At 54.3% G+C, this 23,325-nt stretch overlaps 1 protein-coding gene across 5 annotated transcripts in view; it reads left to right on the top strand.

Annotated features, from left to right (window-relative positions):
* RGS12 (regulator of G protein signaling 12) overlaps nucleotides 1–23,325 on the top strand; it is a 132,100-nt gene that overhangs the window by 103,037 nt on the left and 5,738 nt on the right. For 4 of the 5 annotated variants that reach the window (XM_046656474.1, XM_046656477.1, XM_046656476.1 and 1 more), the window contains 13 exons: nucleotides 3,110–3,279; nucleotides 3,843–3,935; nucleotides 4,905–5,048; nucleotides 5,891–6,070; nucleotides 6,390–6,543; nucleotides 8,592–8,668; nucleotides 10,930–11,124; nucleotides 11,480–11,553; nucleotides 12,066–12,192; nucleotides 14,746–14,842; nucleotides 16,558–16,637; nucleotides 17,017–17,170; nucleotides 18,752–19,234. In XM_046656474.1, the coding sequence (XP_046512430.1) occupies nucleotides 3,110–3,279; nucleotides 3,843–3,935; nucleotides 4,905–5,048; nucleotides 5,891–6,070; nucleotides 6,390–6,543; nucleotides 8,592–8,668; nucleotides 10,930–11,124; nucleotides 11,480–11,553; nucleotides 12,066–12,192; nucleotides 14,746–14,842; nucleotides 16,558–16,637; nucleotides 17,017–17,170; nucleotides 18,752–19,234 (2,028 nt within the window). Of the gene's footprint in view, nucleotides 1–3,109; nucleotides 3,280–3,842; nucleotides 3,936–4,904; nucleotides 5,049–5,890; nucleotides 6,071–6,389; nucleotides 6,544–8,591; nucleotides 8,669–10,929; nucleotides 11,125–11,479; nucleotides 11,554–12,065; nucleotides 12,193–14,745; nucleotides 14,843–16,557; nucleotides 16,638–17,016; nucleotides 17,171–18,751; nucleotides 19,235–23,325 lie in introns of those variants that run through there. The other variant, XM_046656475.1, reaches the window with a different exon arrangement.

Below are 23,325 nucleotides of genomic sequence, written 5' to 3'. Positions count from 1 at the left end.
TTCAAGCCCCCACTTAGTGACTGTCCATGTTCTTCTTTGCTTGATTCATCTTTTTCTTATTGATGTATATGTGCTCTTAAAAAACAAGGTTAGTTCTTTGTGTACTGTGTTACATATATTTTCCCACAGTTTCCCATTTGTCTTTTGACTTAACCTATGGTGTTTTTTACATACAGAGATTTTATTTTGTTGATTTTACTGAGGTATAGTTGATGCACAATGTATCAGCGTCAGGTGGACAGCATAATGATTTGGTGTTTGTCTGTGCTGTGCAGTGATCACAGTCAGTCTAGTTAAAATCTGTCACCAAACATAGTTACAGAAGTTTTTTCCTTGTGAGAACTTTTAAGAGCTCCTTTCTCAGCGCTTTCAAGTACACAGCACAGTGTTACTAACTGTCGCTGCCTAGCTGGATACGCCGTCCCCAGCACTTCCTTCTCCTGCAGCTGGGTGTCTGTACCTTCTGACCCCTTCGCCCCTTTCGCAACCCGCCTCTGGAACCACACTCTGGTCTCACATCCAGAGATTCTAAATGCGTCGTCTGTTATGTCAATATTGTCTTTTATGGCTCTGGACTTGTGTCTTCTGGCTCTCCTCACTCAGATATTTCCAAAAATTATCCCATGCTTTTTTCTAGTATTTCTCTACTTTCATTTTTTACATTTATATCTTTCCTCCATGTGGGATTTATTTCAGCGTGTCTTGGAAGGGCTCCAGTTTGTTTTTCAGATGGTTGTCCATTTGCCCCTCTCCCACTTATTGAGTACCCCATTTGTGTTCTGTCCCAGTGGGGCGTCTGTTTCTGCACCCACCAGCACCATCGACCCAGCTGTTTAGGACGTGCATTTGGGGTGTGGTGTAATGTTAGGTGGGACTGGCCCCGCCTCGTTGCTCTGTTTTGTTTTGTTTTTGCAGCATTTTGTGTTTAGTTTTCTGTGGGAACTTTTACACTCAGCGTGTTTAGTTCTAATAAAGCATTTATTGGGAAGTCCATTGGAATTACAAGTTAATTCAGGGAGAATTAACATCTGGTGATTAGCCCTCAGTGCTCTAGTTACTGGACACAAATCCAACCTAAAGAGCTGGGCCTCCTCCAGGACCCCAGGCCCAGAGAGAGAGTGCGTGCGTGTGTGGGTGCACAGACGACTGTGTCCCTACATCGCATCCACGTCAAAGGGAGCTTCACATGGGAGTGTTGGATGTTGGGATTCTTAAGCAAGGCGTTCCTAGATGCTTCCTTCTGCATGACGCAGAGCTGCTGAGTTCTCCGGGAGCCTCACATGGACCTCGTCCCGCCGCTTGCCCGCTGGCCGTGCCGCTGTAGGTGCTCAGCAGTGGCGTGTGTTTGTCTGTGGCGAGCTGTGCGTCCCGGCTGAGCTCAGAGTCAGAGCCTTCCCTTCCGCCTGCAGTGAGCACTGGGGGCAGATTCTGTCATGGGAATTCAGCTCAAAATAACAGATACAGCAGGGGGGATTCTCAGGAGCCTCAAAGAAAGTTAAAATTGTCCTTCTCTAATCTTATATGCCTTCTGAATTTTATTTTGATTTTTTTCTCTAGCAGTTTATTTGATTACTCTTTGACTTTCTATTTTTCTTTTCTTTCCTAACCTAAATACATTTTGAGCTTTGAAGTGTTTCTGCCCAAAGTGGATTTTAATTACCATACAGATCCACTTTGATCATTCCTGGCTTTGCTTTCTCGGCCCCTAAAAGTTCCCTCTCTCTAGACTCATGGGCTCTGTGCCATGGCCTCTGCCCACAGTTCTCAGCATGTCTGTGGACGAGGGCTAGTGGAAAGGTTGGCGTCGCCTCAGCCCCATCAGGGATTTATCCTGCTGCACTGACTCCCCTTACCGCCTCCTCCCACCGCTGGCCCCTCAGCACTGATAGGGCGCATTTTAAATGGTCGGCCTAGAGCTGAGCCAGTTAACTCGTCCACTTGGCTCCTCACCACGACCAGCCCAGGTGGCCTATCAAGCACAAGTGACAGGGCACAGTGGGCAGTGGGACAGATGGAAGAGTGACATGAGAGCATTATGACGAATAATATTTCCTGAGCTGGCTTTGCTCCCCAAAGCCGTGGTGTCGGGCCAGACCCACAGCCTCCCGCCCACACAGGTGTGGTGATTCCCCTGTCCCGTGTTGTCTGTGGTCACCAGGCTGTGGCTTGGCCCGAGGACTTCTTCATTTTAGGACCAGGGGAGAGAACAGCCCCGGGTGGGACTTCTCCAGAAGGGGGATGTTCATGGCAGAATGTGTCACTGCTGCTGCCCTCGGCTGGCCTGTGCCCCTCACTCTCAGGTCTCACTGGCCTGGCTGCCCACGCGGGGCCTGGGGGATCACGGCACTGTTCATGCCTGGTGGGCAGGGTGACATGGGCTTTCCCCAGCGCCTCCCCTTCTCTTTGTGGAGGGAAACGGGTTATTCCAGAGCTTACCTTAAAGACAACAGGAACAAGGCTATTTAGTGTGGTTTTGTGGACAGCTCAGGAACAGACCTCCTAGGGTATGTGTAATGTTTTCCACATTGGGGTGGCCTGGACGCGCCTTGTCACACTAACGTGTTTGCTTAAATACTCCCTTTTGGACATGATGCCTAAACATTTTGTATGGAGAGTAGCCCACATGCAGAGAAGTGTACAAGTGTGAGTCTCACGTGGTGGATATTCCCATCAAGGTGGAGAGCAGTGTCCCTAGGTCCTGGAGCCCCCCTCTGCCCACCCCATGGGTGCCCCGGCCCTGACTTCCAACACCTCCCCGAATCTCACAGATGGAATCGCTCAGGAGCACTGGTTGCATGCTCGACTTCTGCTCAGCAGTGGATTTGTGATGAGCATCCTTGTCGTGTGTGGTCGTAGTCATCCGTTCTTACTGCTCTGCATGTGTGCCTGTGACTGCATGAGGATGGGGTTTAGTCTTGTTCCATACTCTGTCCTCTGTACCTACAACAGCTGGGACTTTGCAGGCACTTAGTGCATTTTGTGGACAGAATGCATGTTTTGGGGAGGATACCTTGGTGAGAGCCTAGTCACCTCTGCAAGGCCGGGCTGAGCACTGCTGGGCAGGAGTGGAGGACACACATTGAAGTGAGGTCTGTGCTGGTCCCTGCAGAGCTGAACGGTGCCGACCTGAAGGACTGCGTGAGCAACCACAGTCTGAGCAGCAATGCCAGCCTCCCCAGTGTGCAGAGCTGCAGGCGCCTGCGTGAGAGGAGGGTTGCCAGCTGGGCTGTGTCGTTTGAGCGTCTTCTGCAGGATCCTCTTGGTGTTCGATACTTCTCTGTGAGTAGGGTGGGACAGTGGGGCCCGGGGGCTGTCTGTACCCCGCATGGGGCTCCTTGAGCAAGCTTCATTGCCCAGGCCTCGGCTCAGGCTGTGAGGACAGTGGGGTCGTGGGTCACCACACAAGCCCTGAGCAGCTCCACCGTAGATGTCTCTTCCTCCTATACCTGCTCCTCGCACTCTGGGCTCGGGGGGTCAGGGGAGCCTCAGCTCACTCCGGGCTTGGCTCTCTGCCGGAAAGCTCTCTGCTGCCAGGAGCATTGGAGCTTCTTGTAAATGCCAAGTCCAGCTATTAGAAAGGGATGTTCAGCTCTTAAGAAAACAGCTGTGAACCCTGAGGTGGTCCTTAAAGTGTAGGCAGCTTTTAAGTTTATCTTTCACGGCCCTCCAGGAAATTCTGGAGAGGTGCTTATAACCCCCTGGTTTCTGTGAAAGGTAAAAATAAGGAAAAAACAGGAATGAAGAAACAGTCCAACCTCAAGAGGAGGGCATGTCCCGTAGTAACCAGTGACGTATCTTTTCTTGACCATTGTGTGAAGGTTAATTGACCATGTTTTTCTTAGGATTTTCTAAGGAAAGAATTCAGTGAAGAAAACATTTTATTCTGGCAGGCCTGTGAATATTTTAATCATGTGCCTGCACACGACAAAAAAGAGGTAAGTGTCTTCCCGCCTCAGAAGTGGGATGGTTAGAGAGGATGATTTCACCGTGGGGTAACATCTGGCACAGTCTGAAAGGTCCACGTGAAAATAGTTCACGTGATTTAAAAAAAACATTTCTTTTTCAGAGTAAATTTCTTAATATATGTAATATTTAATTTTGCCTAAACATATTTGCATAAATGCATTTTGCAGTAAAACTTTCATCAGCAGACATGCTGCCACTCAGTGTATGGAAAGAGTAATTTAAAAGAAAATCCAGGGGCTGGCCCAGTGGTGTAGTGGTTAAGTTTGGCGTGCTCTGCTTTGGCGACCTGGGTTCGTGGATTTGGATCCCAGGCGCAGACCTACACCACTCATCAGCCGTGCTGTGGCAGTGAAGATTGGCACAAATGTTAGCTCAGGGCTAATCTTCCTCAGCAAAAAAAGAAAAAAAGAGAAAATCCAGGGCAGAAGAGCATCCTAAGAATATCCATTTGTACAGCTCCACCTCATGTAATGCACCTGAGGGGCAAACAAGCCCCTGGCATGGTCCCGGTCCATGATCTGCTCGAAGGCAGCCTTTGGCCCCCCCCTCCATCACAGGCAAGGCCTCTCATCAGCCTGTCACGCTCTGCGCGGCACAAACTGAGTTCCCACCTTACTAAAACGATGTTGCATAAAGCAGCACACGTGGACACTGCGCACACAGGCCCCTGTGGCGGCAGGTTTGCCCGGAGTCTTTGAAACATTTAAATTGCCCACTGAAAAAATGAGGAAGGAGCTGATTCAGCAGAAAGTTTCATATAAGCTCATACTTTTATTTATTTATTCAAGCAAGAAATATTTATGGGGCCCTGAGAAAATGTATCTCCAGTGCCTGGAACTGTGTCAGGCATTTGGAATACAGCAGTGAACCAAGCAGAAAATGTGCACGTGGCAGGAGCCTGTGGTCTGCGTGTCCTGCTCATTCACATGTTCTGTCAGCTTTCCTACAGGGCCCGTGAAATTTTCAGTAAGTTCCTGTGCAGCAAAGCCACCACTCCAGTCAACATTGACAGCCAGGCCCAGCTGGCAGATGACATTCTCAGCGCCCCTCACCCCGACATGTTCAAGGAGCAGCAGCTCCAGGTGACTGTCTGTGCCTCAGTTTCCCACAGGGACTCCTAGCCAGGGCATGGAGTAGGGGACTCACATCTGAGAGAGCATGCTCCCAAGCAGGCTGCCAGATGGGGAGGAGAGTTGCTGGTCAGCATAGAGGCGGGTAAAAGGCAGCCCGTCTTACCCACTGGGCTTCGGTCTCAGAGCAAGGCAGGTGGAGCCTGAGGACTGCAGTTGGGCTGTGAACCAGGAAGACCTGGCCCCTTCCACCTGTCTGTCTGCACTTTTATATACGCGCCTGTGTGACCTCTCAGACCCACGGGTGCTGACAGAGATAGATGTTTGGATTTTTTTCGATTTGGGGACATCCTGTGATAAAAAGTGTGCATTGGAGCTGATGTTATTTAGAGCATGTGTCCCACTGGCCTTCTCAGAGATTCCTTCTGTTGCTAAGTCATAGGAATAATGTGAAAAAAACAAAACAGAGGAAGGTATTTTCAAGGCAGTTCTTACTTCCTTTAGATTTTCAGTTGCTTTTGGTTTCATTCTTATTTAACGAAGTAAAGATTCTCCAAGATTGCGTGTTGGCTGTCCTGAGTCTACTGTGGTGCTGGCTTTATAGAAGTTGTTGGAATTTGCTGATTCTCAGTGTGATAATTGAAAAGCTGGTGTGTCATGAAAAAGAGCATTTGGATGTAAAGGCACACTGGGAACTGATTCTGAGCGCTCTGGGGCGGGGCTGGGGGTGCTGAAATGATGTCCTTTCACAATAGGACCACTTGGTGTCTGCGGTCCCCCACACAACCTTGCACCTTCAGGGCTGAGGATTCTAGCTACTTCAGTAACTAAGCTGTGTTGCACTCACTCTTCAGATTTTCAATCTGATGAAGTTTGATAGCTACACTCGCTTTCTGAAGTCCCAGCTGTACCAAGAATGCATCCTGGCAGAGGTGGAAGGCCGCTCTCTCCCTGACTCGCAGCAGGTCCCCAGCAGCCCGGCCTCCAAGCACAGCATCAGCTCAGACCACTCCAACGTGTCCACGCCAAAAAAGGTGCTCAGCCCCGTGTGCTCGTCTCACCAGAGGAAAGCTATCTACAGGAAAGGAAAACAAGCGCCTGAGTCAGTTTATCCTCTCGCTCACCGTGAGCAAAAGGCGCTGTGGGACTCCGACCTTCTAGGACGTGTCTTAAGCTGGGGCTCTACCTGGGGGGGGATGTCCCGCTGCTGTCAGGGCTGCGCCCTCCGGCCTTGTAGGATCTGTGCCATCCCATAGAGTGTTTACCTTCACATCTTACCTCAACTTCCTTTTGCGGTTAATGTAATGTTAATAACTTCACATTATTTTACCAACATTTTCTATCTGATGACAGTTGAGTGGAAAATCAAAATCAGGAAGATCCCTGAATGAAGAACTGGGGGACGAGGACAGTGAGAAGAAACGAAAAGGAGCCTTCTTCTCTTGGTCAAGGACCAGGAGCACTGGGCGGTCCCAGAAGAAGAAGGACCACAGCGACCATCCAAATGGTGAGCGGCTTGCCGATGGGGCGGGCTGGGAGCCTGGCCGAGGCTGCAGTCCTCCAGGGCAGGGTGGCGTGAGGACGCTTCGGGGACCTAGTGGGGAAATGGAGTGCTGTGTTTGTGAGCGTGGCCTGTAGGGGCAGGCCAGCCAGTGCAGAGCAGGGTGGCTGTAGGGTCTTCTGAAAAAGTGGGGAAGGAGCATTCCCACAGGGCCTGCAGGAGACCGAGCGTCTGCTGCTCTCCTCCACGCTTCTTGCTCCAGCACTCGTAGGTACTCTTGGTAGAAAATATGGAAAATACAACCAAGTAAAAAGAAGAAGTGTCCTGCCATCTGTCCACCCAGACAGCCTCTTGTTTTTCTGCCTAGGCTTTTCTCTAGGTATGTTAGGAATACATGAGCCTTTGTAATTTTTTTCTTTTGAAAATATAACAGCTCAGTTTGGGTCTCAAGCATTTTCAAAATTACAATTTTTTATTATTGTAAATCTTAAAGGTCAGTCGTTCTACATATTTTTTTCCTTGGTCTTTTTCTCATATGTAAGTGAGAAGATAGTGTGAGAGGGACAGGCTCATCCCCGGAGCCCGGATTAAGGGCCCCAGGGATCCTTTGCCAGCTGCTGACACCAGCTCAGATGGGTGCTGGCTGCTGGGAGGCGGCTCAAAGGGAACAGAACAGCCTTCAGATAAGGCAGAGAAAGATGGAAGCGTGTATACCAGGCACTGAAAAGCATAAGGGGGAAGGGTTTAGAAGGATTTTCTTCTCTAGAGATTTTCAAGACAGGGATTATTTTCCTGAAAGCTCCAGGCCTGTGGACCACAAGTTTAAATTGGGCAGTGACCCTCATGGAGAGCGCACAGGCAGGAAGCACCTGAGGGAGGAAGGAGGGGGCAGGAGCAGCTCCCCAGACGTGGCCTGTGCTGTGCCGAGTGGTTTAGATAGTGTATATTTCATCTCCTCTTCAGAGCAGCCTGCAAAGTAGGTCTTTTCATGCCCATTTTACAGACAGCGGCTTAGGAAGGCTCTGGGCCTGGTGTCAGTGGCCCCACGCTCTGGGGTCATGCTGTGGACAACTGACGCAGGTGTTCTTTCAAAAGGAAAGGCAGAGTTGCAGAGCTCACTTAGTGAGAGACCGCGCAGGGACGGGAGCAGGGTTATTGACTGCGGCACCGGGAGATGGGAGAGTGATCACCTCATACAGTCTGTCCCCCTGAGCAAGACCCCAGGAGGCTGGGGTCCCCATACTTGGCAGATCTTTAGAGAGCCATCTGGAAAGGGCTTTCGATCCTCAATCCTGATTCCAGGGCGTTCCCTAGGAACTCTGGCTTGGTTGCGTGGGAATTGCTTTTAGAAGGTGGGCCAGTGGTTCTGGAGGTCAGTGGGACCTGGGATGGGGTGTGTTATGACACCCCCTCCGTGGCCCCAGGGCCCCTGCGCAGCAGCCTGACTGGGGAGTAGATGGTGTTGTAAACGGACCTTTCTGCATCAGAGTCTCATGATCTTGAGATTAGCCTCGGACTGCGGTCAGCTCAGTCGGTGACCGCGGGTGGTGGGATTGTCAGTGCGCATTGGGACTCAGCAGGAAGATGTGAAAGGGCCACTGCTGAGGCTCAGTAACCGCTGGATGCTTACTGCTGTCCACAGGGGACAGTTTCCAGGGAGGGCCAGAAGCCGCGTGGTGAGATGAAAATTCCAGATCAGATGAAGGGAAGGGAGGTCCTGCCTCAGGAGCACTTACTTGCACTTTGACCTGCTGTGAGACAGCAGGCATGCGGGGGGCGGCGGTGGCCCAGGACAGACCAGAGAGCAACGTCTCTGTGGCCTTGGCTCCTGGGCTCCAGCTGGGTGCTGAGCAGCCACTTCTGACTGTCTCGGTGAGGCGAGGTGGTGCCTCAGAAGGGCTTTTCCATGTCCGGCTTCTGTCCTTCCCATACGTCTGTTCAGCCTAAAGGGGTGGAGGTTGGGAAATATGACCAAATAAGTGGGGTTTCTGTATTAAGTGAGGAAAAGGGAAGCTGACTGTTTGATTTTCTGTCATTGTGTTTCCTCCCTCAAGACCCCCTGCATGCCAACGGAGGCCTGGGCCGCAGGGAGTCACAGGGCTCCGTGTCCTCTGCGGGGAGCCTGGACCTGGTAAGTCACTGCCTGCCCCTTGTCCCAAAGGCCACAGCTGACTCGTGGAGCCCGTGTCCGTGTCTAGTCCCACGGGGCACGGGGCATGGCCAGGCCCTCCCCAGCCCTGGGTTCCTGGGACAGACAGGCAAGGAACCCTTTGACAGATGGGGGAGGTGTGTTCCTTGAGTACTAAAAGTGTTTCTGGATTTATTTTTGACCTCTTTTTGTTCTCATTCAGTTCCCGTTGTTTTGCACTCCCCCTGACAGCCTGATGCTTTGTCCTTGTCTCAGCATCTGAATGCCCCTTAACTCAGACACCCCAGCGCCTGCTTCTGCAGTGGGACTGGACTGAGGGGGCTCCTCCCACCAGGCCCTGGCCGCAGCGGTGGCGACCTGCATCTCGTCTCACTCTGTGCTCTCTTCTCACACTCTGCTAATCTGATTGTCTGGTTTCTTGTTCTGGAGCCATTTCCAATTAGTGAGCAGAGCAGGGAGGCACTAGGCAGGACCTACCAGCTTGTCAGCTCTTGTCTGATACCAAGGTTTTGGAAAACCTTGTTGAAATTGTCAAGCAACAGTTAATGTAGAATATTATTTCTTCTTCACTTATACCAAACAACAGTTAAAGCTGTAAGGGTTGCCATGTATCAGCTATTGCTGCTTAACAAACCACCCCAAACCCGTGGCTTAAAACAAAGGACTTTTATTCTTGCACTGTGTCTGTGGGCAGGGGATAGTTGAGGTCATTTTGTAATTAGTCTCCCACCTGCAAAGTGGTTTTCTGGAACAACATTTGGGTGAAAGAGATTTTCAGACTGTCAGGAGGAGATAGTGATGCTGAAGCAATAACAAGGCAAGTTGTCCATTAGAAGGATATCTGTAGGGGCTGTTTCTAGTGAGGAAATGGTATTGTGACTCAGAGACCCAGAGGAGGCATCCCAGGAGACACCTAGAAGTTGGCTGCAGGGTGCACTGCCACAGGCGGGGCCCACACGCTGCCCACTTAGGAGCCTCTGTATCTGAGCGTGGGTCCTGGTGCTGGGTGACATGCTAAAGAGCAGTTTCCTGAGCTCCTGCCTCAGTCCATGCGTAACGCAGGCAGTCGAATCACCGATGCTGCTGATCTGAAAAGGCTCAATCCCCGTGCTCCAGACCACCCTCAGCCCCTTCCTGCAGCTGTGTCGCCTCAGCACGGCAGCCCTCGCTGAGAGTCCTTGGGGGAGGCGGGCGGAGGAACTGGGCCACGTCCTTGCCCAGGCAGAGGGACTTAGCATTCTCTGGGCAGAAATGACAGGTCCTCGGCCAGCAGCCAAAGGAGGCCTGAGGCGAAGCTCCCACTGTGCCCCTTACAGCCCCGCCTGCCCTTCACCAGCTTCTCAGAATCTCCTGGTAGCCCCTCAGGGCATAGTTGCCTGCCTCTTTGCAGGCGACTTTCTATCCATAAGTCCATTCCTCTCGGAGAGGCCTCTGGTCCTGGGAGGTCAGGTGGGAAAAGCCGGAAAGATGACAAGGAGCAGCAAGAGAACCAGCCAAGGTCCTCCCATACCAGGTTGGGCCTTGGGCCCCTCAGCGTGTGATCAGTCTGCCCCGTGGGTCCTCAGTCCCGCAGACATGAGAGGTGGGTGAAGGCAGCCCATGGTCACTGAGTGGCTTCAGTGGGCTCCACAGAATGGCTGCCTGCTTCCGGGTCAGGGAGGCCAGACCAGACTCCCGAAAACAACAACATGAAGGGCCCATCCTATTCTGCGAGGGAAAGTGAGTTAAGTCTGGCCCGTATAAATGTGTAGATTAAGAGATTGGAGGATAAGGTTGTGATTACAGTCGTGTGTCGCTTAACCACTGGGATACGTTCTGAGTGCTGTGTCGGTGGGCGATTTTGTCATTGTGTGAACATCACAGAGCGTCCTTACGCAAATCTAGACAGTAGAGGCTCCTACACACCTAGGCTACATGGTTCTAATCTCTATGGGTCCACCGTTCATATTCGGTCCACTGTTGGCCGAAGTGTTAAGTGGCGCAAGACTGTACAGTGCCCATAGTTGAGAGAAGGACAGTTGCCTCCTGTGTTAACTCAGAAGTCTCAACAACTTAGTGGGCTTTTGTGCGTGGTACACTGTGTAGATTTATTGTAACATTTTTGCATTTACGGCGCTGGATGTGGGACAGTGAGATACACTGTCAGGCCTCCCTAAGCACGGGCAAGCTTGCGATACCCTTCTTCGGGTGCCCGCACACTTCCCCGTAATGCCCGCGCCATGACCTGTCTCCCTGCTCCCCAGTCGGAGGCCTGCAGGACCTCAGCACCCGAGAGGGACAAGGCCGCCAAGCACTGCTGTATCCAGCTCCCAGACGGGACGTCCTGCGTGGTGCTCGTCAAGGCGGGGCTGTCCATCAAAGAGGTCCTCTCCGGGCTCTGTGAGCGACACGGCATCAACGGGGCTGCTGTGGACCTCTTCCTGGTGGGCGGGGACAAGGTATGGGACTGGGAAGACCCTCAGGGCCCCTCCCATGGGGGAACCGCCCACTAGGGGAACCTGCCTGTTGCCCTGGCCTGTGTTCGGCCCTTGCAGTCGACTCTGCTCTGTGCTCCTTGTCTAAACAGTGTGTTTGATAGAGGCTGGTCCTGAGGGTTGAGTCAGGCCACACAGAGCCCTCTGCGTGCTAATGGTGGTTTGTTTAGAGCACAGCCTCCACTGGGCAGGCTATTTTTGAAGCTGCTCCTTTGTTCCGCACAGCTGTGTGCCCCGCTGTGCGCTGTGCAGCGTGTCGGGGGTGCTCGCTGGCTCCCACTCTGAGTCGGTCTCTTTGTTCCTTTCATGTACTCCAAAGCCTCTGGTGCTGCATCAAGACAGTAGCATCTTGGAGTCTAGGGATCTGCGCCTAGAAAAACGTACTTTGTTTCGGTAAGAAAAATGCAATTGCCATGTTTGTGAGGTTTCTGGACGACTACCCCTGCCAGCCTCTGCTTACTGACTAGATAGCAGCTGCTACGCGCTGGGCTGAGAAAGGGCTACCCACACCCTACTCATGAGGCTGGGGGGCGGCAGCTGCACACAGGCCCGGGAGCCCAAGGGGCCAGAGGGTCATTCTCCCCTCCTGCCCTATAGCCACAGCAGGACTGCACCCCAGGGGCGGTCAGACTGGATGGCAGAGCTGGCCATCCTGTGGAGAGGGGTCTTCTCTTTCCTGGGTGACAGCCCTGGCTCAGCTCCACACGAAACCTTAGAGAAGCCCCCTTAGGCCTTCTCGTGCCGAAGAAGGGGTTCCACAGCCAGACCCGGGCTGAGTGGGGTGAAGCCGAGGCGCTAAGGGCCATCCGTGGGGGCTGCACTGTTCTGCTCTTGCGACAGATATGTAGGTGAAAACTGACATTTATTTGTAGTAAAGATATTCATGTTTCTCCCCCTCCAAATAGGCTGGATCTGGTTCCAATTAATCGGTCAGTGGGACTCAAGGCCAAGCCCACCAAGCCCGTCACAGAAGTGCTGCGGCCCGTGGTGGCCAAATATGGCCTGCACCTGAGTGAGCTGGTGGCCAGGCTGGTGAGTGACTGGGGCCTGCACGCTCCAGCCTGCCTGCTGTGGCGCGTTGGCCTCTGCTTCTCCACAGAGCGGAGCTGCGGCGTCAGCAGTGGACACATACCTGTCTTCACTTTCTCGCATGGCGGGCCCTGGGTGGGGCCATGTCCCTCTGTCCCCGCCTTTCTCATGCTACTGAGTAGAAATGCTTGTTGTTTATACCTTGGTCATTCCCAAAAGGATCTGGGCTGATATTTGAGATGTGGTTTTGGTGCAGGGAAACCAAAATGAGAAACAAACAAGTCAAAAACCCCTGAAATATTGCTGCCATTTGCAATTCTGATCAGATAACAGAGTACCGGTGTCACCTAAGACCCACTGTGCTCGAGTCAATCGGCAGGCATTTTGCTGACTGCCTTATTAAATGCACACTCTCGTGTAAATGTCCTAATTCCCACTGACACTTTGTAGATTTAAAACATCTTTCTGGGGACCAGCCCTGTGGCAGCGGTTAAATGTGCATGTTCTGCTTTGGTGACCCGGGGTTTGCCGGTTTGGATCCCGGGTGCGGACATGGCACTGCTTGTCACGCCATGCTGTGGCAGGCATCCCACATATAAAGTGGAGGAACACGGGCACGGATGTTAGCTCAGGGCCAGTCTTCCTCAGCAAAAAGAGGAGGATTGGCAGATGTTAGCTCAGGGCTAATCTTCCTCAAAAAAAAAAAAAGATGCAGTCTGTACAGAAACTGATATGTAATAATGTACAGCTGAAATTACACAATGTTATAAACCAGTATGACCTCAATAAAATAATTTAAAATAAATAAATAAAGAAAACATCCCTGTGGCATTTCCAAACGGGGCCTTTGGGTTATTGTGTGAACGGGTTAAGGAAGAAAACACTCTGGGACAGAAGGAAAACAGGTATTGGACGAGAGCAGAGTCCCTGTCCCGGAAACCAGGGAGTGTTTTCGGGGTGATGTCTTGGGTCAGCAAGTTCAGATCACTGAGACCTCGTTGATGCTGGAGTCACTGCTGTGTTCCAGCATGTTCTATGTGTTTGCTTCAAAATGTCGTGATTTATGATACAGTGTTTGCCTCGTGTTCTCCTTCTTTAGAAAATAAACTTTATTAGAGCTATGATTTCAAGAATTTTTAGGATTTTAATTTTCTATGAAACGGGCCCCAAAATTGTTCAGGAGCTTTGAAGTGAACGAGAGGACCATGTCAAGTTGTTTACAGACATCAAGGGTAACCTGAAGCCCCGTCCCTCAGCTCAGCAGGGAGGGCCACTGTTCTGGAGTCCAGAATATGCCAGCTGGAGATGGACACGGCCTGAGTTCCATGTGGACCTCCCTGCTCTTACTCTGTGAGGTGCTAAGCAATTGCTTAATTCCCTGTGCCTCAGTTTCCCCAACTGTAAAATGGGGTTAGTCGTGGTCATGTACTTGTGAGGTTGCTGTGGGACTTCCAGTCCTGAAGGCCTGGCCGGTGGTTGTGGCTCATGCCCTGGTGAGCCGCGTTCCTGGCTGCCTAGGCCCTCCCCGGGAAGCGCAGCCGGCCGCCCCAGGGTTCCCGGCCAGGGAGAGTGGGGAGCCGGTTGGTTGTGGAGAGTTCTCGTGGGATGGCTTGTGCCGGGCCTGCTTTCCTTGGACCCCCCTGCTGGCCCTCGTCAGTGAATGTGTGGCCCACCTAAGCCAGGGATGTCGTGAGCGAGGCAGGACCCCGCCAGCCGTGGACCTGCCCTCACTCAGCCGGAGCTGCGGGGCCATGGGCCCTCCTTCAGGGAGTTGGCAGTCACTCTCCCTTGACGTTTGTCACTCTGATGGTTCTCCTGACTGACAGGGAATTTGAGAAGCCAAGCCACAAGTTCAGATTTCTTTTCTTAAACAGTGGTTGTGCCCTGAACAGCAAGATAGTCTCCCCAAGGAGGAGAGGGCAGGACCTGAGTTCTGCATCCGAGGGTGCTGCCCTTGGGCCTCAGACCTACTCCCAGGATTGTCCACCTCTGCTTCCTTGTCTACAAAGGGGACAATTTGCTTTCAGCATTCGCCTTCTAATGGTGTTTGAGGGTCAGTGAGGTGGGTTTTCAGGTTCATCTCATCCAGGTTATGAGCAGTGTTGAGACATGCCACTTGACTGAATATTTAAAAACATGAAATTTGTGAACTGAGATGTTTGAACATTCATCCAGTGTTGTTCTTTCACACCTGGGTCTTCAATTCAGTGAATTGCAGGCCAGTGCTGTCGCTTGAGTGACAGCAGCAGCCCGCCTACACGGATTCCTCAGAGCGCCAGCCTCCCTGGCAGACCAGCCAGTGCTTGGAATCCTCATTATTCCATGTCAGGAGTCTGTGGCCAGCCCCAAGGCCTTCCTGTTGGGCCCATGCACGTTGGCTGGGCACCTCTGAAGTGCCCTCTGAGGCAGCCCTGCTGAGGTGACAGGACCTGGGGTCATCTGGTGTGTGACTCCATCAAGCCTGGGACTGTCTTGCTGTCAGCAGCTAGACCACGCACAGCTGTTCCGGAGTTTCTGGTTTGGGTGAGTTACTCAGTGCACCATCTCTGTCTCTAGAGTGGAGAGAAAGAGCCACTGGACCTTGGTGCCCCCATCTCGAGTCTGGACGGACAGCGGGTCATCTTGGAGGAGAGGGACCCTTCCAGAGGGAAAGGTGAGTGAGGCCCTGGCGCTCCCCCGCCTTCTGGCTTGCGCAGGCCCCTTCACACTGCCTCCTGAGAGCCCCCGGCCCTGTTGCCCCTGGTCTCTGAGTGATACCACAGATGGCCTCACTTGGTCTCATGGGGCCTAGTGATGCCCAGGCCACGGCAGAGTTCATCCCTGACTGGGCATCTGAGGGGTCCTAGACTAGTCCAGCCCCTGACTGTGGGCTGGAGGGCCTGGGCTCAGGAGCACAGGGACCTCACTCTGGGAGCCATGCACCTCCTGATCAGTGGCACCTCCCTGAGCTGTCCTCTCAGCTGTAAGAAGGGGTGACAAGCCCTGCCGAGCCCCCCCAACCAAGGAATTGCTCCGAGTTCCCATCCTGCCCATGTGTCGAGAGCTTTAACTAGAGTGCTGTATTCCTGGGAGGCCTCACAATCCCTCTGCACGAGAGACACAGGCCCCCGGTGGCATCACTGCCTGGCCAGGCCCAGCCGTAGCTGAGACAGTGGACTGGGTGGCATCGGTGGTCCCATTGCTCCTTGCGTAGGGAACCCTTTCCTACATGCTGACTCGGCCACGACAGTCCTGTCCTCGGAGTGCTGGTGTCCCCACAGCCTGGTGCCTGGCTTCAGGGCCAGCAGTGTGACAGCTGGGGCTCAGTAAGGTCCCTCGCACCTCACCCTAATGCCTTGGGGACCTGTGCTCCTCCTCAGGAGCACTCAGCCCCCTGCAGGCAGAGGGCAGTAGGAAGCGTGCCTTCTGGAGGGAGGTTTCTGGAACCACCTACTGATTATCTGGGAGGAGATGGGTTTGTAAGGGGCTGCCTGAGGCGACTTCAGGCTGCCCCTTCCCTTTCCCAGCTTCGGCCCAGTGAGGGCTGTGGAGCCAGTGATTTCTGAGGAATGGCTCAGCTGTGAAATATAGTGTGGGTCACTCGTCTGTCCCCTTGGGTGACCCAGGCCCCTTGGTCCCTCTGCCCTCGGGCTCCAGTGCCTGCTCCTCCTCCCCCCTGCTGCAGAGGAGAGGCCTTCCTGAGCCGTCCTTAGTTCTAGAGAATGCCGTGCACTCTTCTCTGGGCCTGGTAACCAAGCTGGGTGGGGGAGCGGCCGAGTGGGGTGCGGTTCCTGGCGTCTACCCCCAGGGTCTGACGAGGTTGCACCTTCTGGCCTGTCCATGTGCAGGTGAGTCTGCTCCTGGCGTTGCGGGCCGGCGCCCATGCGTGTTTGTAGAGCTGTTTACAGGCAGGAGTGCCGTGACTCCTCTAGTGGGTTCTGGGCCACAGAACTGGGCTTTGGGCTGCGAGTGCCCCCGAGGCCAGCTGCGGCCCTGACTTGGGGCAGGGGCCGTAATTGAAAATATGTAATAAATGTGAGACTCTTCCACTGCCTAGCGTATTTGTGCCAAATCATATGTGAAGTGAGCTTTTATTCACCATGCTTCCAAAAAGCCCTCCTCAGGAGCTCCACAGTGACCGTGGAGTGCCCCCACCGTGCCTCCCCCACGCCCGGGTGCAAGACGCGGAGGGTGGAAGAGGTGGTCCTTCCTGTGTTTTGTCCCACGTGGGGCATTTCAGCTTGTTTGTGCGTATTAGATAAGGGATAGCTAATGCCTTTGGCTTCTCCACAGCTTTGCTCTCAAAGACAATATGAACAGGATGATAGTTAAATGTTCGGATGGATTTGTGATTCAGTGTAATTATAAAGCTTATCTCATTATGTTCAGTATCCACAGATAAACAGAAAAGTGCAGCAGTCAAACAGAATATAGCTGTAAATGCCAGTTCCAGAAACCACTCGGCTACGGTAATTCCCCTCCGCCCTGTGCACGCGGTTTCCTGGCTCCTCGTGGGGCAGCGGGGGCTGGCCGGGCTCCGTGAGCCTGCTGGCAAGCCTGTCTGTGGGCTCTCTCTGATCGGGTTGGCCCTGCACCCCCGGGCGGTTCTTCTCACGGTCCTTTCTGGCATCCACGCCCACCAACCTGTAAGTCGCCGGCCTTCTCCCCTGTGGGTGGGGGTGGTTGTGCTGCCATGCTCTTGGTGTTGTAATCTCTGTCATTGCGATGGGCATAAAGTCCCTATCAGTGCGATGTATATTTTAAGGACCCTTTTGTCTGTAACTGGTGAATTGTGTGTTGTCGTGTCTCTGAAATGTGAGTGGAACTCTGACTTTCCTTCTAATGCAGGGAGAGGAAAGAACACTAGGCAAGTCTAACTCTATTAAAATAAAAGGAGAAAATGGAAAAAATGCTAGGGATCCCCGGCTTTCAAAGAGAGAAGAATCTATTGCAAAGATTGGGAAAAAAAAATATCAGAAAATTAATTTGGACGAAGCAGAGGGTATGTGTACTTTTTAAAACTTCCACATTTTTCAGTGAATGTGATGTCCGTTTTTCAGTACAGTCATTAGAACTTTCTCTGAGTTATTGACATCAGGTGACTATGATCCCTGTCACACTGAGAATGTGCTCCCCCCGTGTCAGTCTGTGGCTGTAGCTATAACTTTACTAAGACCCCAGTTTCAGACTGAGAGCCAGGCCCCTTAGGAGCTGCAGAGCACCCACGTTGGGCAGCAGCACGGTCGTCCTGGTCCGCCTGCTCCCTCTCTCTGTCTCCTCCTTACAACAGGTCCCCAGCTCAGATGGAGGCTCAGTGAGTGTTACAGGGTCCACATCCCTGAGGGTCCTCACCAGCGAGGCGGGTGGTGGGCGAGGAGGAGATGGGCCCGCTCAGGCCCTGGGTTTGCTGACCTCTGCTGGTCAGAGGCCCTGAGGATGAGCTGCACTCCCCTGGGCCTGCAGGAGAAAGGAGGGATGCACGTAAGAGAGAGAGGGAGAGGTGATAGAAATTTCTTTTTCTTCCAAAAGCTTGTAACAAAGAGAAGCATGAAAAGCAACTCAAAATTAACAGCTATTACTGTGAGTTGAATTTTAATCCAGGGAGTACTTCCTAGTCAGCTGGGCTTGTCCCAGCTCCTTGTGAAATCCAACCTTAAAACCATACAACCCGCTCCTTCGGCCACAGTTGGCCACAACGAGGCAGCAGTGAAACACACACTCGCTCTGAAGTTTGTGTATTTCTGAGAACCATTAAGATTTGAGATTTTAAACTCCTTGTCTTTTATTAAAAACTAAGACTGTAATTTAAAGGCTAGAGAAAGCTCAGTTTAGACATCTTCTACTTTGAATTGTGAGCTCAAATCACAATTAAAAAGCTGCCCAGGTAAGAAAAAGAAGAGTTCTGGAGGAGCAGCCAAGAAGCTGGAAGTATACAGCAGGCAAGCGAGGATGGCTGGGGAGGGGCAGGCCCACAAGGGCTGTGGAGCTCCGGGCAGGAGGGGAGTCAGGGCCAGGCGCTGCCCCCAGGCCCTGTCAGGACCACCCTCTGCGAAGAGCTGGTGTCCCCAGAGGCCTGGCTTCACACGCTGCCTCTCAGGGGTTCTTCTCCCCTTGTCTGGGTGGGCTCACCCAGCTCCCAGCTTGTGAGTGCCCGGGACTCCTGGCTCTGTGGTGCCCAGGGTCTGGCCAGTCCCTTCTCTCCAGGCCATGTCAGGGGCCTCCAGCGGGATCAAACCCTGGGCAGAGTAGACACTGTGCCAGTAAAGCACGGGCCACACACGACTGCGTTCAGTCCAGGGTTTTGGTTTTTCCCAGTCTGGACTTCACACAACTGCATTTTCAGGGGGGTACAGTGCTGTTTGCGACTCCCAAAAACACACTGTGCCAGAGGCCCGGGTCTTCCTTCCCTGCAGTTCTGTGGGCCGAGATGGTGGAGAGTGCAAGCGCCTGCTGGCCCGCAGCCCTTCGAAGGCTCAGGGTGGGACAGCCATCACGAGAGCTTTCCAGACGAGCATTTTTTGCTGTGGCACACCTGAGTATGAAGCTCTCTAAAACTTGCTCACTGTGGGTTTTCTTCCAATAGAGTTTTTTGAGCTCATTTCCAAAGCTCAGAGCAACAGAGCAGACGACCAGCGCGGGTTGCTGAGGAAGGAGGACCTGGTGCTGCCTGAGTTTCTGCGTTTGCCTCCCAGCCCCACCGAGCTCGCCCTCTCCTCCCCGCCCACCGCCAAGGGCTTCGGCAAGAGGACAGCGGCAGCGGCAGGCCACGGCAGGGAGGAGGCTCCCCAGCCCAGAGAGCCCCAGGGGCCCGCCCGAGACTGCCGCGACAGCCCAGCGACAAGCCCTGGCTCGGCCGACAGCCTGCCCTTCTCTGCGCCCCTGACCCCCACGCCCCGCGCGCAGGAAGTGGAGGCCGGGGGCGTCCAGACTGTGGAGGGCGAGCACGGGGCCGACCTGACGCTCACGGGGGAGGGCGACATCAGCAGCCCTAACAGCACTTTACTGCCGCCACCCCCCGCCCCGCAGGACCCCACCCCGCAGGACCCGGCCGGACCTCCGAGACCAGGTACCTCCCGGCTTGACTCCCCCACACACCTTTGACTCTTCTCCTCCACTGTCCACCCAGTGTTGTCCGCCCAGTTTCCAATAAAAAGAAACAGCTCTGCTAAGAGCCTGTGCCCCAGTCGTCTATCTGGCAAGGCGTTTGGGTGTGCCCTCCTCCTCCTCACTTACTGTATTTATTGCGGCTGCCTCTGCCTTTTCTGGAAGGAGGGCCTCGCAGCAGCTGAGGTCAGAGTGCGGTCGGAGGGTCGTGGAGGGCCTGGAGTGCCTGTGCGGCTGTGGTGTGACGCTCTGGAGAGGGCGAAGCTCATGAGGGCGCCCGCACCCAGACAGACAGCGCCGCTCCCCTCACCCGCCTCCTCCTTGGTCCCAGGGCCACTAACACCAGCCAGCAAGGCCCTGGAAATTTCTGAAAATTTATGTGTTAACTTTTAAAGTTTGGATAGCTAGTGTTTTAGTCTCAAGACTGAAAAACAAACCGGTATTTGTCTTGAGCACGTAAGTAAAGCCACCCGTGACTTAGACAGGACTGCGCTCTCGGACACAGTGGTCCACTGGAGGGCTGTTCCCACTCCGCCCGCTCGGTCACACAGCAGATGTGTCGGGCCTGCGTGGGCCAGGCAGTGGCTCAGCGACCAGGGCGTCAGAGGAATTTCTGTGGGGTCCCTGACCTCGAATAGTCCAGGTGTTTCTCGGAATGGAAGCAGGAACTTAGTGTGTGAAGGTGACAGGAATGGCAGGTGGCAAGACTAGTCCTGAGAACCACGAATGTTAGAAGGTGAGACGAGGCTGCTGGCCTCCTGGGAAAGGGGCCTCCAGGAGCAGCTCTGCTCCCTGCCGCGCCCTCGCTCCGTGGCCTGTGTGCCTGCGTCCCCTCGTCCCCGCAATGCAGGTGAGGCCTTTTCACTGTACACTTTCAGAGCCCCTGGTGGCTGCCCTTTCCCTTCTCTATGCTCCGTGATGTGTGGACACTTCTGGATACGATCTGCTGTTGGGGGCGACATGGGCCCCCTGCTTTGCTCGGGCCCCTGGTCCAGGATGCCTGCGGCAGTCTGAGCCCTGCCCCAGGATCGGGTCTTGTGGGGCCTGCAGCCCGCATCTCGAGGGGAGCGGGGGGGCATTTGTCACTGTGTTCTGTATACGTGTACACATCCAAGGGCTTTGGAGGACAAGTGCTGTGTGGGGTGGGCTCCCCTGGCACCCCACTGAGACAGCACGTGGACGTGGACCCGGGAGCAGCCACAGCCTTCCCATGTGTGTCGCACTTCTGCACGGTCTGCGCTGCGCCTGACTTTCCCTTTCTGCTCTTCGTTGTAGCCACCTGTGTGTAGTTTTCACCTAAGTTTTGAGTCTGTGTTCTTCCAAGAGTAATAAACTCTAGATCTCATCATTGCACTGGTTTAAAACTCTTTTCTTTCTCATTTGAAAATTCATTTTTGCTTTAGAAAACTATAGATGTACTTTAATCCAGGGAAAATATTCTATATTTTAATGGATTCATTACCTTAATATACTGGCTTTTAAAAATCTACCATTCACTCAACAAATATTCTTGAGTGCTTCACACACACCCACAAACACCGTTGTGCAATGGCCGCAGTAACGAGAGTGACGAGGGGGGCAGGTGTGACGGTGGGGGACCGCTGACCCTGGGAGACCGCCAGCGCAGGAATGGGGAGACTGAACCCATGAGGCTGCAGCCTAACGTGCCAGGGGCCTCCTCCCTGAGGACACGGGGCAGGCTTGGTGGTCCGGCCTCCCCCGTCTGCTGTTACCTCCAGGAGAGGAGAGTTGGGTGCAGGCACTGGCCACTGAGCAGCAAGGCCCAGTTCTTCCGGCTTGTTCTTCATCAACCCGGAGCCGAAGTTGGCCGTGGCCTGTTGTTGGCTGTTCTCTCAGCTCCACCTGCCTCCTGTGGCGGCGGGCCCACATGGTTTACCCACTCGGGGCTCAGTCTTCCCGCGCAGCAACCATCAGCATGGCCATGTGCCCAGGCCAGGCACTCTCCATTCCCTGGGCTCGTCCCTCGGGGACGTCAGCATCTTCTGTGCACTAGCAGTCCCTGATGTGTTCAGGGCACAGGGGGTGGCACCAGCCACGTGGGAAGGGAGGTCTTCCCAGCGCCCTGGCAGGCTCCTCCTGACCACCACTGGCCGGGACCAGTTCCATGGCCCCTGCTAGCCCCCCAGCCCGCGGGAGATGGGGACCCTGAACCCTTGGCTCTCAGGCTGTCCTGAGCAGGAGAGGGGGTGGGAGGGGCCTTGGCCACAGGCCAGTGAGGTGGGCCGTGAGGAGCTGTGAAGGATCTGTGGTCCGTCCAGAGTCTTCCTGGAGCTGATGAGCCTGTGTGTGGGGAAGGAACTTCCTCCTGCGCAACACCCTCGAGAGCCGGCCTGGCTGGGCGGCCTCACCTGAGGAGCCACAGAGTTTGGTTTCTCCTACGGACTCTGTGGCAGAGACTCACTTATCCATGGGGACCTTGTGTCTATTGCCTCCACGTTACAATGAAGGGAGACCCACGCCTGAGACCTCCGTCCTGATGAGGAGTGTCTCTTCGCCCTTGGGCCAGGCGCGTTGGGCTGAGCGCTGCCTTGTATCTCCCAGGCTTTGCAAAGCAGCGTTGGTCCAGGGCACGCTGACTGATTCTAACAGTTGCTGTGAAATGTTTCTTAGCAGCATGGAGGCCACTGCAGATTCTGTCCAGGGTGAGAAACAAAACGTGGTGATGCTTCTTGGGCCCCCAGCCCCACGGCCATGTCTGGGCCATGCAGCTTGTTAGGGGGTTGCCAGCAATGTGCCCCCAAGTAGGGAGGGTCTGCCTCTGAGAGCCGTGCTGCTCGCTCACCTTGGTCCTCCATCCCCGGCACCGGTGTACACAGGGTGTCTGTCAACACCCTATGCGGGCAGAGTATAGAGACAGTCAAAAGGACATGTGGACCCAGAACTGAGCCCCCAGTGTGAAGTGCTCCTTCCAAAGGCACAACCTGAAAACCTGTCCTGTGGGTGTTTTCATCCTAATTCCCAGCTGCCTTCCTAACTGGGACCTATTTGTTTCCAGCAAAAACTCTGGAAGCTCGTGGGCATCCTCTGGCGTTCCCTGTCCCAGGTGGGGAGGACCAGAGGGGCGGTGGCAGTGTGTCCTCAGGTCCTGGCAGAGCGAGAGTCAGGTTCCAAGTGCTGGTCCTACAACACCCGTGCAGAGGGTGACACTGTCTCAAGGGTGTGGGCACCCACTGGGAGAAGACGCCTGTGTCCACACACTCAGAGAGGGTGTGCAGATAAAGGGCACCTTCCTAGTGAGAAAAACACATCTGTTGAACTGAATTTTTGGTGAGGGTGTCCAGAGCCAGCTGAGGAGCTGCCCTCGGCGCTGACCGGTGGCCCCGGCAGCCCCGGCGGCCCTGGCGGCCCCTGCCCCAGGCCCCCCACACTCAGGCAGTGTTGGACTGAGGCTGGGTCCTTGCCTTGGCTCCCAGGTCTGAGCATTCAGCTCACACTCAGTGCTCAGCATTGACACGTGAGTAAAGGGTCAGTGGGCCGTGACCAGGGTACAGATCTTGACCTGGTGTGATTCGGGAGAGGTCTTTGTGAGGGGATGTTTGGAGCCCTTCCCCAGGGCCTGGGCTCAGAGAAATTTCTGCTGAACTGCCCTCCCTCTGTCTAATGGATGGGTCACAGGGCCAGGAGGGGCCCCCCACACTCTCCCAGCACTGCCCCAACTCGGCCCCCTCACGCAGGCACCAGGCCCATGGGGCAGAGCCCGGTTTTCTCTCACTGCCCTCTGGCTGTGCTGGTGTTGGAGGGCTGGGTCTGGGTGCTGGCTGAGCCCCTCCCAGCCCTCTCCAGAGGCCAGGTTCTCGGGGCCCCACAGGCCAGGCTGGGCTCCCTGCTCCTCTCCTCAGCTGGCTCTGCAGCAGCCCTTGGCCATGGTGCAGCCCCTCAGTGACCATGAAGGAGCGCAGCTGCCAGCAGAGCCGCACGCCCCGCCCCAGAGAGGAGTCCTCGCACAGCCATCCCAGCCCAGGGTCCCAGGGCAAGGAAGGGTGCTCAGGTGCAAGGAGATGCTGCTCAGTGGGGGGGGGGGGGGGGGGGGGG

This window comes from Equus quagga, chromosome 3, assembly GCF_021613505.1.
Source record: "Equus quagga isolate Etosha38 chromosome 3, UCLA_HA_Equagga_1.0, whole genome shotgun sequence".
NCBI classification, from domain to species: domain Eukaryota; kingdom Metazoa; phylum Chordata; class Mammalia; order Perissodactyla; family Equidae; genus Equus; species Equus quagga.
This window is presented reverse-complemented; position numbering and strand designations above follow the sequence as displayed.